This window comes from Poeciliopsis prolifica, unplaced genomic scaffold (genome assembly GCF_027474105.1).
Source record: "Poeciliopsis prolifica strain line A6 unplaced genomic scaffold, Auburn_PproV2 SCAFFOLD013, whole genome shotgun sequence".
Classification (NCBI taxonomy): domain Eukaryota; kingdom Metazoa; phylum Chordata; class Actinopteri; order Cyprinodontiformes; family Poeciliidae; genus Poeciliopsis; species Poeciliopsis prolifica.
In genome coordinates this window covers 4,636,745-4,651,219 of record NW_026562388.1, presented here as the reverse complement: position 1 = coordinate 4,651,219, position 14,475 = coordinate 4,636,745, and the positions used below count along the sequence as shown (strand labels likewise).

The window sequence follows — 14,475 nt, the reverse complement described above, 5'->3', positions numbered from 1 at the left end:
ATTGTATTTCTACAAAGTATAAAGCATTCAAGGATTCACAGCAATAAACATCAAAGATTTTTATTTGTAAAACCTTTAGGTTTTGGAATCCTCTACTTCACAATTATGTGATACACTTTGTTGGTATATCAGATGAAACACCAATAAAATGCACTGAACTGGGGATAAATGTGAAAAACCTCAAAGGGTGAGGACATTTTTTATAAGGTACCTTATAAAAAAGCAATTTTAGTGACTTTCATTGGCCTCCCTACCATCTTGATCTCCCAGTTGACGTTCCACTGTTTCATGTTGCTGAAGCGCCAGGTCTTGATTGCGTCTCCAGTGTGGGCGTCCATCCGGATCAGGCGATTATAGGTGATTCCGATCAGCTCTTCTTTTTTCCCTCCTTGGAATCTGAGGACCAAAAAGGGAAACAGAATGACGGGTTTAACTCTACAGACCGCATGATATGCCGCAAAAAAAAAATACAGATAAGAAGATAGATCATGGGGATTGAACTATGTACTTTGCAAGGAAGTGAGTGATTCCAAACTCTGGCAAGGACTGCCATGCTTGAATGAAGCGCATCTTAGCCTCGATGAGACTCATCTGGGCCACATTCTGATGGGCTTCAAGAATTCGGGCGGAAATCTGAGAAAGACAAAAATCACACACATAAAAAAACCAGATATTTAGCACGATGCTCTATTAAACTAAAACACAAATTAAGCCCAGCCCAACAAAGTCATCCCGTCACCACATACCAACAACTAGCCCATCAAATACAAATCCACACTTGAGTATAAACTGTTGTCAAGACAAAGAAAGAATCAAGGCGAGTTTACACATAAGTTTGTGGTGCAAGAAAGATATAAAACCTCAAACAAGATATCAAAAATAGATAAAACCTTACCGTATTCAAACAGAGTGACTAGTAAATACATCACTGCGAGAGAATGCAAAACTTACTGCGTGAGTGCAACACTTTTGTAAGGGAACGGAAAAAAAAATATAAAAATCCTGTCACCTCAAAGGCATCATACATTACAATCCAATGTTTTTTCTAATAACACTTACTCTTTAATTTTGTTTTAATGTGATCATTATTTTCCCTTTTTATTTTATTTTTGACAAGACATTGTCTTGATGCTGATGCATAACAACTGCAGTGAACCTAAACAGCTCTTCTTCTTTGACATCAATGCCATACAAGTCAACACAAGCTAACCAAAAATTGTTTCAGTCACAATTGTGTGTATTTGTGAAGTAACTGTTGTCCAAACACGTTTACTGTGGCCAGTCACTTACCTCCAGTTGAGTTATATTGGAGACACACAAACTAAAACAGTGTGATGAAGCTAATAGTCATTTGAGCACTTATTAATCTGTTATGAGTGTTAAATGGACTAAAGCAAGCAGTAGAACTCCATGTTTTAGTCTTTGACATATTTGTTAAGATTGTTGTTTCAACATGAAGTAGGAGCCACAGCAATACTTTCACATGTGATTTTCTTTCAATTATTAACTCTTGAAACTTGTTATAGCTGATGACAAACAACACACATTAGAAATTATGCCATCTACTTTCTACAGTTAGAGGAGAACCCGGACAAAAAAAAAAAAAAAGAATACACAAACATGCAGAACGGCTTAAAGGCACCCAGTGGACACATCACTTACCAAATCCCTGACATAGCCTGGCTGAAGAGAGGAGGTGGGTATGGAAAGATGCAGGAGTTTGACAGAGATGCAGAAAAAAAACAGAAAGAGGAAAAAAAGTTTGGACAACAAACAGGCAAAAAAGATTAGAGTCAAGGGAGGAAGGATAATAATAATAAAAAAATAATGCTGGAAACTGCAGCATAACTGTAATGAAAGAACAGGACCGTGGGGATGAGGTGTCATGCAGCATTGAGCCACAATAGAAAGTAGAGCTCAAAACAGAAAAGAAGGATGGCAACACTGTTGTCAAGGAAAACATCAGTCAAATAGAAACTGGAATTGTATATTTAGGCTTTGTCTGTTTACTGTGTCATAACTTCCACAGAGACAATAAAATATCAGCGTTCCTCTTATTTTGTACCACAAGATGGCGGTGTGTACCAACTTCAGTGGAGCCGATGATTAACGTCTTGAAGCTATAGGAGCTGCTTTTCAACTCTTTTAGTGTTTGCTTTATGGCTAAACTTGTACACGCAGAGCAGACAGTGCTCTAACCCACGTAACGCAGACATTCCTGTGTGTACATCCGCTTGGAGCAACAGCACGGAAGTCTCCCTGGAAGAATCCTGCAACAGGAAGCCTGATCTGAAGGGAGATGGGGAGGGGCCGCAGCCAGCTAGAGGGTTTACAGGTTTTTCCCAGACACTTTTCCCGCGCAGCATTCCCAAGCAAGGCTCATTTCCTGATACCCCAACGCCCACTACCCAAGTTCACGCGTGCATATGTGTGTGAGCATAAGGCACTCACTGTACATACTGTACCGCATTGCCCTTTCATGTTGAGTCCGTGGAAAGCATTCAGTACACTGGGCTGGTGTGATGGATTTGACATACAGCTATTACAGTTAAGGACACACTTGTTAAGGATTTTTTAAATCCTTAAAAACAATTTATATTTTCATGAAGAAGCATGGATTCATATGGAAAATTCAACATGTTTTCAGAAGCATACAGGTGGGAGGACTTGGATGATTATGCCAAAAATTTATTTTGTGTCTGGTGCACCGTTTCTTTGATTGATTTGGATCATTATGCAGTGGTCTGCCATTTTTCAGTCATGACAGAAACTAAACTGCATTCCAAAGTAGCAAAACAGCAACATAAAATACATTACATTTATCCACAGTAGACTAAAGTAACTTATTCTTTTACGATTCCTAACTAAATCTCAGCTACAGTCAGTTCTGAACAAAGGCTTTTAAAACAAAGCTTCGTTTTATGTATTTCTAACCACATGTGTGATTTCCCTGGAACCAACACTAACTCTGATGATGACTCAATGCTTCCTCTTTTATAACATTCATGATTGTCTACTCCTTGTTCTCCGTCTCCATTTCTTTCTGGATATCTATGATACTCCAGGCGGCGGTCCAGACTCTTTGAGTCATCGTTTACTGTATCAGCTCCCCCCTGACATCCTTCCCTCTGGCAAAACGCCACATTTTTACTTCCAACTTAAACAGCTCCAGATTGAGTGACTAAGCTAAAGTACAGAGGTAAGATCCTGCCTCATCCATCCCTAACCAACACTGCCATGGCGGCCGTGTACTCAGCTGCTGCAGTGTACACACAGCAGCCTATTTGTTTGCATGCAAATCTGCTGAGCAAAGTGTAGAATCTTCCCAACATTTGAAAGAGAATTAAAAGGCTGGCAGGGATTAAATGTTGAACCCTTTCATTCCTACTGGTGAAACAACTTCAGATGCACCAAATTTGGATATTGAACAAAAAATAAGATCTTTTTTGTTTGTGATTCCTCTGGTTTCCTCACTAACAATAAAAATGACCCTCTTTGGCTTTTTTCCAAGTTACAGCACCCACATTAAAGAGGATTTTTGTCAGCATTATTACAATGCTCTAGCAGCATTAAAAGTTTTGCTGGAGTTTCCAACTAGCTAGGGCCAATTAAGCTGAAAATTAGCTTAGCTTTTTTGGTGTATTTAATATTTTACCATAAGAAATTCGAATTTGCTGCATCAGAGGATAGAAATAGTTTAGCAAAAGCAGCTTGGTGTTGTACAGATTGTGTTTTCTGATGTAATGTGACAGAGGAAGATATGTACAGGAAGTTGAGGAGAAAAAGCAGTAAGAAACAGAAAAATGTGGAATAAGAGCCACTGATATCAACTCAACTATTAGCAGTTTAATACTAATGTATTAAATTGTTTGGAAAAAAAAACATTAAATATTAATCTTCCATCAGAACTTGGGCAACTTACCTGCTTGTTCTTGTACTTTTTAAGATACCGTGGAGACACCAGACACTCTGGGTTGATGTCAGTGGTGATTGGTTCAATGAACTGAGGGTCGGGGTTCATGTGTTGCATCTTGAGGAAGGAGAGAATATTCTGGACCTCCAGGTTGTATGAGCTGTCAGCCATTGTCTTCCCTTTGGAGGCCAGGCGACATGCTGCCATCCAGTGAGCATACTGTTTCTCCTGCAGACAGAACAGCCGCATTAAAGAGAGCAACAGAGGGAGGACAAATCTGGGGAAACGATTCAGCCTTACTGTGTCACACCGAAGCCAGATCTCGTTCATCCCATCGGCCACGGGGATTAGCAATTTGATGTTGAATTTCTGACCAGAAATATTCACATCTGGCGTTACCTCACAACCTGAGCAGACGGGAAATGAGGACAAAAGGTTTCCGTCATTCTTTTAACACGGCACCTACCATAACATGTTTAAAGCAGAAAAATAAACCTTCACATTTCATGATAAGAATCATGCAACACTTTCGGTATGTTTGGATTTTCTGCACCTCTGAGATTCATTTGGTGTGCAGGTGTCCCGAGTGCTTCCTCTTTACTCTTGTAGCAGGAAATTGTGATGTCCTTGAACGTGCACCAGTATTGTTTATAGCCCTTCAGCGTCAGCTTCTTGGGTCTAGAAATGCACGGCAGACAGACATATCAGGGTTCAGCTGGAAAAAAGATCAATATTCTTTAAAAGAAGTTAACAGGAAGAGTGGGGGAAGAAAGATCATAGGAGATCAAGAGGAGAAAGAGGGTGCTACTGAAGTGTAAAGTCAGCGAGGTGAGAAGAAATGGAGCCAGCATTATGGAAAACCTTTACAGAGAAAATACTCCTCAATATCACAACCCCACTCCAAACAACTTTATATTGCATATTTTATGAGACAAGCATCCCAGGAGGCAACATTCTGCCAGCAACGTCTTTGAGCCAAAAACGCATTGGATTTAAAATATGCTTCCATCAACTAATCTCCCTAAAGAGAACCTAAAAGCTCCCCCTATTTAAATGGTTTTTGGTCCTGGAACCATTACAATTTAGTGCAATGTTGGAAAGAGAAAATATTGCTTTAAAAAGTTAATAAAAATTATCTTAATCTTTCAATCAGAAATGTTTTTGAATTTATGATGAGTTACTTGTATTTTGTATGTCAGAGAAAGAGCAAATGATTTTTTTAGGGAAGTGTTGCTCTGAAAATACACTTACTTGAAGACTTTAACATAGTCTGCCAGTTCTGGAATAGATGTGATGTCACCCTGAGAGGAAATGGAAAAAAAATCCATTAACATTTATGCTTCGTGTGTCAACAGTTGAATTAGCAACTCTAAAGTGAGGAAATTTTACACCAGAAATATACCACATCTAACTTTTAGCATGTCCTTTGGTTTAGAATTGATATGTCTTTAAATGCATCACTTTTAAAGAGCTATAAAAGGGCAAAATACAAAAAATTATCTGTGGCCAAAATCAAGTTATTTGTGAAGACAAAACAAAGTATAAACTGCAAACGAAGAAAATTAGCACAATGACAATGAAAAACCAAAGAGTGACCACTTTATGTGTGCAACAAAAAGGCAGCTCAAGACAAAAGCGGTGACAAGCAACTTCCTGAAACCGATGCCAATTTTTCCTCTGAGGAGTAACACACTGCCCTCATACCCAGGGATTTAACAGAGCTCAGTGGGAGGTCTAACTTTCTTGTAATCCATTACACTGATGAATGGCTGCTTGTGACAAAAACTGTTAGAAAAAAAGAACTAAAGCAGGTCATTCTGAAAATAACCTTTCATAACTACAGGATATCAAGGCTGAGAGACACAGTGGTGAACCAAGCTCACTTTTGAGTTGTTACATCACTCAAAAATGTCCATCAGTTTACATGTTGGGCCCGAAAAATGCACTTAAAGTAAACGTTGGGAAGTGGGGTTGAAAATGCAATAAAAATAGCTATACACAGTCTAAATGATATATTTACTGAAATTTTGAGTTTATAGTACACTCAAGTTGTATCTTGATTATTTTTCTTCTTACTCCTTTTTGTGTCCTTGTTAACTTTATGTGAAGTGTAAATTAAGCTCATGAACTCCAAAACTGAAACAAAAACATAGACCAAAACCTCAGAAATGGGGAAAAAATTGTTTCCCATTTTAAGCTCAGATTATGCACACCACCAATAAAAAAATGCAGTAGTTTTTCCTCATACCAGTGTGCTGGAGGTTTTCCCTCCCTCCAAAGTAATCTCCAGGTCAGACAACGCTGCATCCACCTCATCCACCTCCTTCTCGCTGTTATTCATGTGGTTGTCTGAAGACATGCCCGACAGCTTGTTGATGTGGTACTGAGGAAACAAAAAAAAAAGCTTCACTTCAGATAACTTTAATGAGTCATACAGAACAATCAGGAGTATTGATATGTTACTCTACCAGTAAAGCTGAGAAACAATTAGTTGAAGTAGACAGCACAAAAAGATGGAACAAGATGTACAAGGAATGAACCGGTAGTCATGTTAGCTGACATCTTTGGTTTGCTGCTATTCTTGCAAAATGCTCCAAGTTCCCTTTTATAAATGAATGTTATAGGAGACTTGTACGGTAACGCTTATTGCAACTATATCCCATTTAACTTAGATTGTTTAAGAAGAAAATTAGGAAGTTAAAAAAATCATAAGAGGATAGGACAAAATGACCGACGATGCTAATGCACCGCATAATAAGCGATGCGGTCAGGGAAACATTCATAGCATGTCTTTGAAGTTTAATAGCAAATAAAAATCTTTCTCACTGGGGTACATATGTGCAAGATGAGGAAACATGTGTCAGTAACAATGGAAATAGTAGTTCAGAAGGATAGCCTCCTTACAGAAAATCCTCCAGTGAGTCACCAAAACTAAAAACAGCTTGTTGACAAATGGCATTTTTCCACGTCAACTCATCACCAGCCTCCTCCACCGATATATGAAAGAACAGCTGCCCAGAAAGTGAAAGCCACAGAGCTGTGTTTGGCAGAAATATGTTGCATACAAGCAGTAAGACTGGCAGAAAGAGTTTGATGCGATACATTTGATTCTAAACGGACGTTTCTTTTCAAAATATGCTAAAGAACAAAGCTTATTTCCCCATTTTTGTGGGTCGAGGTTATGCCTTTAACCACACATGCCAAATTTCTGCGTAAACTCAAGATGACGGCATGCAAACGCCCAGCGGAACCAGACTGGAACTAAACGATCACTGCTCCTTTTTTAGATGTCTGCTTGTCTCCCTCAGCTGTGAAATCGTATGCTCATAGTAAGTGGATGAAACACAGTAGAGCTACGTGCTAATAGACAGGTAGTGACAGAGCCGCCACCGATAGGAACACCAAATGTCCATCAGCAACACTAATGGCACAGCAACAAGAAATCATTCAAGTCTTGATTTATTACCAGTCTGATAAAATACACGTTCACACCTCAGACTGCAAAAGCTTTCAAAGGAATGCCTAGCAGGTCTACGGGAAGGTATCTTGTTGGAGTGGGTGGTCTGGGCCAATGCATGGAGTCGTGCGGCCAAATACGCACTATAATTACCCTCGGGTTGAGGACAGAGTGGCGTCCTCAGGTCTTGGCACCCAGTTTATGATGGTCAGAAATAGCTGGGGGCACCATGTGGCAACTTGAGGAAGCAAAAGGGGTTAACATCTGATCATGCACCAGTCATTTCCACTGCTCCCCTTTCACTAGTGGCCTGTCCAGGGATTACCCCACGAATTGACCAGCAGCACGAATAATAGGCTTGATTCTAGCCTGCTGTAATTCAAAACTAAAAATAACTGAGGTATAAAAACCTACCCAGAAGTCCCATAGAAACAATACTGAAAATGTATCTTATTCTCTGAATGCAAACAATAAAGAAATGATTTATTTGACCTGTCAATTCAAAGTGGTGCATAATTATGAGCTTTAAATAAAAGGAAATGGATTTTAAGATTTTCTTACACTGTAAAATCCAAGTCAGTTGCTTTCAAAAGTCACCTAGTTAGTAAACTCGGTGTTTGTGTGGAAATCAATCTCGGTATAAACCCAGCTGTTCTGTGAAGACCCCAGAGGTTTGCGAAAGAGCATTAGTGAACAAGCAGTACCATGAAGAAATACAGCAGTGATCAGGTTGTAAAGCAACATGAACACCAAGGCACTGTGTGCACTGCCCAACTGGCAGCCATATGGCCCAGATTTTGACTGGGATACAGTCCAGGTAGTGAGTTACAACATCCAAAGATAAAAATGACTGCAAAGCCCTTCATATTTCAGATCTGTTAACTAAACAAGGAAAGAAAAACAAAGTCCAGGCTTTCGCACAAACACACTGCTCTTACCTGCAGGGCAGCAAACATCATCATTTCCTCCTCTGTGCACTCAATTTCCTCCAGCAGGATGGCCCACTTGGCCTGTTCATAGAGCTGGTTGACTCTGATGGCATCATACTGCAGATAAATACAAACACATGCTGAAGGGAAAAGGCATTTCAACACCTATTAAAGTCTTAGAACTCCCTTAACGACCAGACTAGCATTAGATCACTGAATTTGATTAGTTTCAAACTCAAAAGAACATCACAAATGTTTTTTGAAACATGAAGACGGCACACATTTTAATGACTATATTTTCCCTACGATATCACATGACTGTATAGCACAAAAAACTAGCTACTGTTTTAACTGTGCTTCCCCGATGGTGGGACGTACCTTAGGGTTGAGGTCGAAGAAGCTGTGGTACTTAAACCTGAGCAGCAGCACATCGTTCTCCTTCACATCCTGCTCCATGAGAGACCTGGATGAGTCCAGCCACCTGAACAAACATTAAAATTACAATAAAAAACCCACGCACATCTAAACTATGTAAAAACGACATTTCAACATTTAAGATGATCTGGCTTTTTTTCCAAGCTCCTAGGTCAGCATTATCTCACCCTTGATTGATCTTGGCTTTATCCAGCAGGGACTGGGGTTTGTAGAGTTTAACCAGGATGTCTGGCGAGGCTATCGACTGGCTGACAGCCAGGATGCCAGGATTGCCCTCTGACAGGGGGCTGTCCCCAAACCAGGCTGAGGTGGGCGACAGGGGGCTGCCATCTCTGGAATCATAGGTGGGGGTCATGGTCTTACTGTACAAGCCTGGACTAGAGTAGACACTCCCTGCAAAAGAAAAAAAAACATAAGCAAAAGTCACCAGTTAATCCGTCATTATCCACCTACAAAGAAAAGCACACAAAGCGTAAAGAAAAACATTTTCACTACATAAATGGTGCTTTGCAAAGCTTTTTATCTTTTCACATAATCTTTTTTCCCACATTACAACCATTTCAGTAGAATTATAAACTAAAAGTCGTGTTATTACAAAGCAGAATGAAAGTGAAAAATGGCTTTCAAACTTTCACAAATGAAAATCTGAAAGGTGTGGCTTGCATTTCTCCACTAGCGCTGGAATTTGTTTAGCAACATCAGAGTGATATTTCATATTCAGTGCCTGAATATGAAAGCATTTTTTCCCACTTCACAATAACAACCCACTTTGAATAAATTACATGAAACCCTAATGTTATCCTTAGAAAGACCAGTTAGCATTTGACATCACTATATAACTTCCACCCAACAGTGTTTTCAATGCATCATGATAAAGTAAGCAGACCTACTGAATTACAACCACATACCAACAGAATTACACTGCTGCAGCAAACTATGCACAGGCAAGGCGAGATTTAACAGGCAAAATTAACAATATGAACAAATTATTTTAACAAAATATTATATTCAAGTGCTCCAAACATGTATTTCCATGTACAATTTTTTCCTTTAGGTTTTCAGAGTTGGAATCTGACACCACACACACAAGTCCCTGGGGTAGAGTTGTTTGCATTTCCTGTTGAGAGTATTTTTGGCGATCTCGCCCCCTTCATTCCCTCTCTTCCTCCTATAGCCGTAGGTCAAGAAGTAGCTGATTAAACCACTAAATCCCTTCTGAAACAAGGAAGTGGGTTTGGTTGGAGTTTGTGACAGTGTATGTTTGTGTTTGTAAGCTAAGGTCATGAGAAAGGAGTGCCGGCTTTGACCATCCATTTTATGTGAAGGAGGGTGTTATCCAACGGATCCTCCAAGGTCTTCCTCCTAATGCTGAGTTCACCAGGGCAGGGAGAGTACTCCCATCTCCCAAAGGGTCTCAGAAGGAATGTCAACCATGTAGTGCCAGCATGTAGAAGGAAAAGCTGTCAGTTTATTGAGAAACACAAATAAGTTTCCTCCATCCTGTTTACTGTTTAGTTCTTACAAAATGGAATTCCCTGAATTTCCCACACTTGGATGCATGCTGCAGTTAGGACCGAGGGAAGAATAGGGTAGGCAAGAATAAGCTTGGCTTGAGCTTATTACATTTTTGGTAAATTATGAGTTTGTTTAATGTTTTTCTTTTTTTCTTTTTGTTGTTCTGTGTGTTTAATGTGGACAATTTACCAAAATAAAGTGATTGATGATTGATTGAGGACCTCAAGCAAAAAAAAAAAAGTAGAAAACAATACATTTAACTGGATTACATTTCTATTTGGGTTGTTATTTGAGCCATAAAGACAGAATAATAATGTATTTTTAAACTGCTGACTGTCCTGCACATCCTTTACAAAGCAAATTACTCAAAAAGAAAACTGAGCTTTGACCTAATAGGACGCATAAGTTTGTATCATGAGACTACTAATGTCAGGTGACTCTCTCTTGAAGAGAAGTCAGGTGACTCTACTGCCGGCCTTCAGCCTACGGACGAGGTCTAATGCACCAACGGAAGGGCGAGAAGGATAAGGAAGCAGTGCGGAAGAGACAGGACAGAAGACGAAGGAAAAGCTTACCTTTCACTGGTCCGATGTAAATTATCTCAGAGGCTGGTGTGAGAAAGAAAGTAGGAAAAGAAAGACAGGAAAAAGTGAAGGAAAAAGGAGAGGAGTAGTAAGAAACAAAATTAGTAGGATAGATTCAGGATGCTTCAAACTGTTCAAGGACAAAGGAAAACAGGAAAAGCAGGAGAAAAGACAAAAGATGTAGAATATTAAAGTAAGACTACGTGGCATTTCTGGAGACAGTGCCAGGGTGAATGAGTCAGTTTGTCCCATTTTTAGAAGGAGTTGGTTTGGGCACAACTAATATGGTTCCATCCATATATGTGTAATCATTCAACACAGCAACAGTGACTCCACATGCAGACAAGGCAGTGGTCAAAATGACCATGTATCCTGTGTGTGCAGTTTAGGAACAATTTTCTGATTCATGGCAAAATTATAGTATCTGCTTTGAATAAAGTTTTCCAAAATCTGCCTAAATTTCCAATTCCAAGATTTAAATATATAAACAGTATTTATTAAAGACAGAGGTTAATATAACACAAGACGAAATAAGGAGAAACCTTGCTGTAATATGCACAGCCTTGCTGTCATCTGCTGAAGTCTCACTCTCTCTTACTCTAGCAGTCTTAATAAATGTATGCTCAAGCCTGGCTGTCTTCTACTCTACTGCAGCTTGAAAGCACCTTCATGTTATCTAATGAGGTCAACTTAGGGTCAAGTTCTCCTCTTTACAAAACTGCTGAGACATCAAAATGCTCGACCTGTCATCCTCCGGCAGACATATTAGAGCGTGCTTATACTGCAGATCAACCTGAAAATTCTGGTTGATTTCTCAACCAGAAATCAGAATTTGAGAAATCAAAATCTGGTGGATGTCTGGCATACAACCCGAGTTATCAGAGGTTTTGCCAACTTCGGGTACAATATGTGGTGAAAACTGTGGGAACAAGTCTCAGTTTGTGTCATAGGCACGAGAAAATTGTCTGAACTTTTAACTTTATATAACCAGTGATTTGTTTTCTTATGATGTTAAGATCGTCTGTCGATTGTATTATTTCCTCATATTTACATTTTTTCAGTCTTTACTGTTTACGTCTAAGACTGGAATGCCTATGTACATTTAATTTTGCTAATGTGTTGTAAAATGGAATGAGAAACAAATTAAATGAATGGTGCAATTTCTTATTTTCAGATGTTTTTTGCTTGAACAAAAAGAAGAAGCATAAATCATTCTCAGATCGCTGTTAAATCCTTTTCAGTTTATTGACTGATCAACAGCAGCACCGCATGTGACAAGTCACACTGATAGAGGGGTGGAGAGAGGAAAAGGGCGCATTCTGATTGCATCGCTGCCTCTCTGCAAAGCCTTGTGATGTTGATCAGGAGACCTGGGCTAAGCGGCCACCTCCTCCCCACAGCGGACAGAACATCCTACAGTCTGACCACGAAATAAAGCCTTAGACGGCAGCTTGTGATTTGAAAGGGAGGCCCCGCAGGAAGCACACAGAGCAGACGAGGAAACCAATGACAACAAGTAGATTTTGCACGTGTTTGTCGAAACTCAGCTCCGCCTCGTAGTGTGACCACACGCACCCACTGGGAAATAAGTACATCTTGACTGTCACACACCCATGTTATGTAATGATGTGACTCTGGGTGTGATCATCTTTGCTATTATGAGGTGGTTCCTTTTTGCATTTTCTAGGATTAATTCCAATTTGACATAAGCATTTAAAAAAAGCTTTTATATAGAAGGAATGAAAAGAACAGCAGTGGAAATGAAGCAACGGTTAAGTAGACTCATTTACTCCATCCCATAAATCAGTGACAGCGACCCAGCCTGTTTTGTTGTGCTCCTCCTTGCTCATATGGTTGCAACTCTCCATCACTCAGTACAAAGAGAAGGAGGAGCAGGAGGGTTATAATAACTGCACTCCTCTTCCCGGGTTTGGGCTTAAAATGGCAGCGTGACCAGCTATGTGTGGAATCTCAACCATTCTTAGTCCTCCCTGCTGAAGAATTGGGAGCCGTGGCTGTCAATCCCTTGCAGGCCTCCAATTCGCACATTCACATTTGGTCACTAGAAACAGCAGTGTGGAGTTATCTTAGTGGTTTCTCAACCACAGGTGCAGTCAAGCACAGACAGAAAGAATGGAAGATGCTTCGTGTGAGCCAGCAGAACCTGCTGTCCAACCTGCTGCTTCAGGACAGTGTCTGTGTGACATAACAAAGATTATTTTAATGTAGACAGAAATATAAAAGCTGCCTGTGCCTCACCAGATCCCGGAGTCAACAGAGGACCCTCCAGCTCCAGACTGTCCTCTTCTGCCTCCTCCAACTTTTTCTTTTTCTTCTTGGGGTCACGAGGTTTGCGCAGTAGAGACAACTCTTCTGGGTGGCGGATATCTGAGGTGGAAGATACAGAAATGGAAAGCAAAGGTTTTTCGATGTGGCATAAAAATAAAGTTCTACAAAAGGAGCCAGATTTTGATACTGCAAGGTAACGTCAACTTGTCACAGGCTGTTGTGCGATTTGACACATTACTTTCATCAGATAATGCTGGGTGAAAATACCAGGTCTGTTTCCAAAACAGGAATGGAATAAATATAAGGTACTGCAGCAAAGATAAACCATACAAAGGAATACTTGGTGTCAACTTAGTTTTAATCAATGGAGCAAAAAAACAAAAAAGAAAAGTTGGATGTATTTTCAATTAAACATGCTTATTGCAAAGTACACTCTACCATTTTCTGATAGTGTTATTATAAAGGTACACGGTAAAGGTATACAATGTTATCTGCTGTTTAGTCAAACTACTTCTGCAAAGTCAAAAGTTGTTTTTCTTTTTTTTTTAAACTGCTGGTTGTCCAAGGGAAATCTCGAAACAGGAATCCATTCTTTTATAACCTTGCATAATAAGTACTCGAAGACACTGCTTTTAGTTTTCCATTTCTCACCATTGATATTTGAAATATTGCCTCCATTTCATTTGTGAATTAATTTCAAATGACAAAAAAGTCCCTATGCAATACTGCTCTAATTATTGCTCTAAATAGTTTTAACTGCTCCACCATTATGAACATACTGGTGCAGAGTAGCATATGGGTGCAGCATATCGGCTAACCTGATGCTTTTACATGGTCTAGACGCCATGAACATTCAGAGGCGGCTGAGATCTTGTTGCCTAATATTTTGGAATGCAGTCTGCAGACAAGATTGTTCACCAACTACGTTTAAATCTTTAAGAGAAAAAGGCTCTTGTTTGTGATTAGTGACATGTATTGACACTCTGCATGCTAATAATATATTTGGCTAGCTGGAGGAAATCTTCACACCTAGCGTTTATGTTAATTTATGTTAATAATAAGATGCTTAAGCTCACAACAAGTGTTTAGGAATTTTGATGGGACCCTCTGAAACCTCTGTATACCTTGATGCCAGTAAATGGCCCCTGTCAACACGAACAAACAGTAATTAGTGCTTTCTCAACTATAGGCCTTAAATAAACCACCTGGCTTCTCCTGGGGACCAGAAACAATACCATGAAGCCACACAAGACCAAAAAAGAGGGATGCCGAGTCAACATAAAGTGTGAAAGACAGAAAGGAGAAGGAGCAGGAGGGGGTAGATGGGTAGAACTGCAAACAGCTGTACACACA

At 39.7% G+C, this 14,475-nt stretch overlaps 1 protein-coding gene across 4 annotated transcripts in view; it reads right to left on the bottom strand.

The window, feature by feature from the left end:
- The window catches only part of fermt2 (FERM domain containing kindlin 2), a 41,924-nt gene that overhangs the window by 2,899 nt on the left and 24,550 nt on the right, over positions 1-14,475 (bottom strand). Inside the window, exons 4-16 of one of the 4 annotated variants that reach the window (XM_055038396.1) lie at positions 13,093-13,221; positions 10,825-10,857; positions 8,902-9,127; positions 8,678-8,780; positions 8,309-8,416; positions 6,162-6,296; positions 5,165-5,214; positions 4,467-4,591; positions 4,214-4,320; positions 3,923-4,141; positions 1,663-1,683; positions 509-633; positions 255-396 (exon numbers count right to left, since the gene is read on the bottom strand). In XM_055038396.1, the coding sequence (XP_054894371.1) occupies positions 255-396; positions 509-633; positions 1,663-1,683; positions 3,923-4,141; positions 4,214-4,320; positions 4,467-4,591; positions 5,165-5,214; positions 6,162-6,296; positions 8,309-8,416; positions 8,678-8,780; positions 8,902-9,127; positions 10,825-10,857; positions 13,093-13,221 (1,523 nt within the window). The remainder of the gene's footprint in view (positions 1-254; positions 397-508; positions 634-1,662; positions 1,684-3,922; positions 4,142-4,213; positions 4,321-4,466; positions 4,592-5,164; positions 5,215-6,161; positions 6,297-8,308; positions 8,417-8,677; positions 8,781-8,901; positions 9,128-10,824; positions 10,858-13,092; positions 13,222-14,475) is intronic. The other 3 variants (XM_055038397.1, XM_055038398.1, XM_055038399.1) reach the window with 3 other exon arrangements.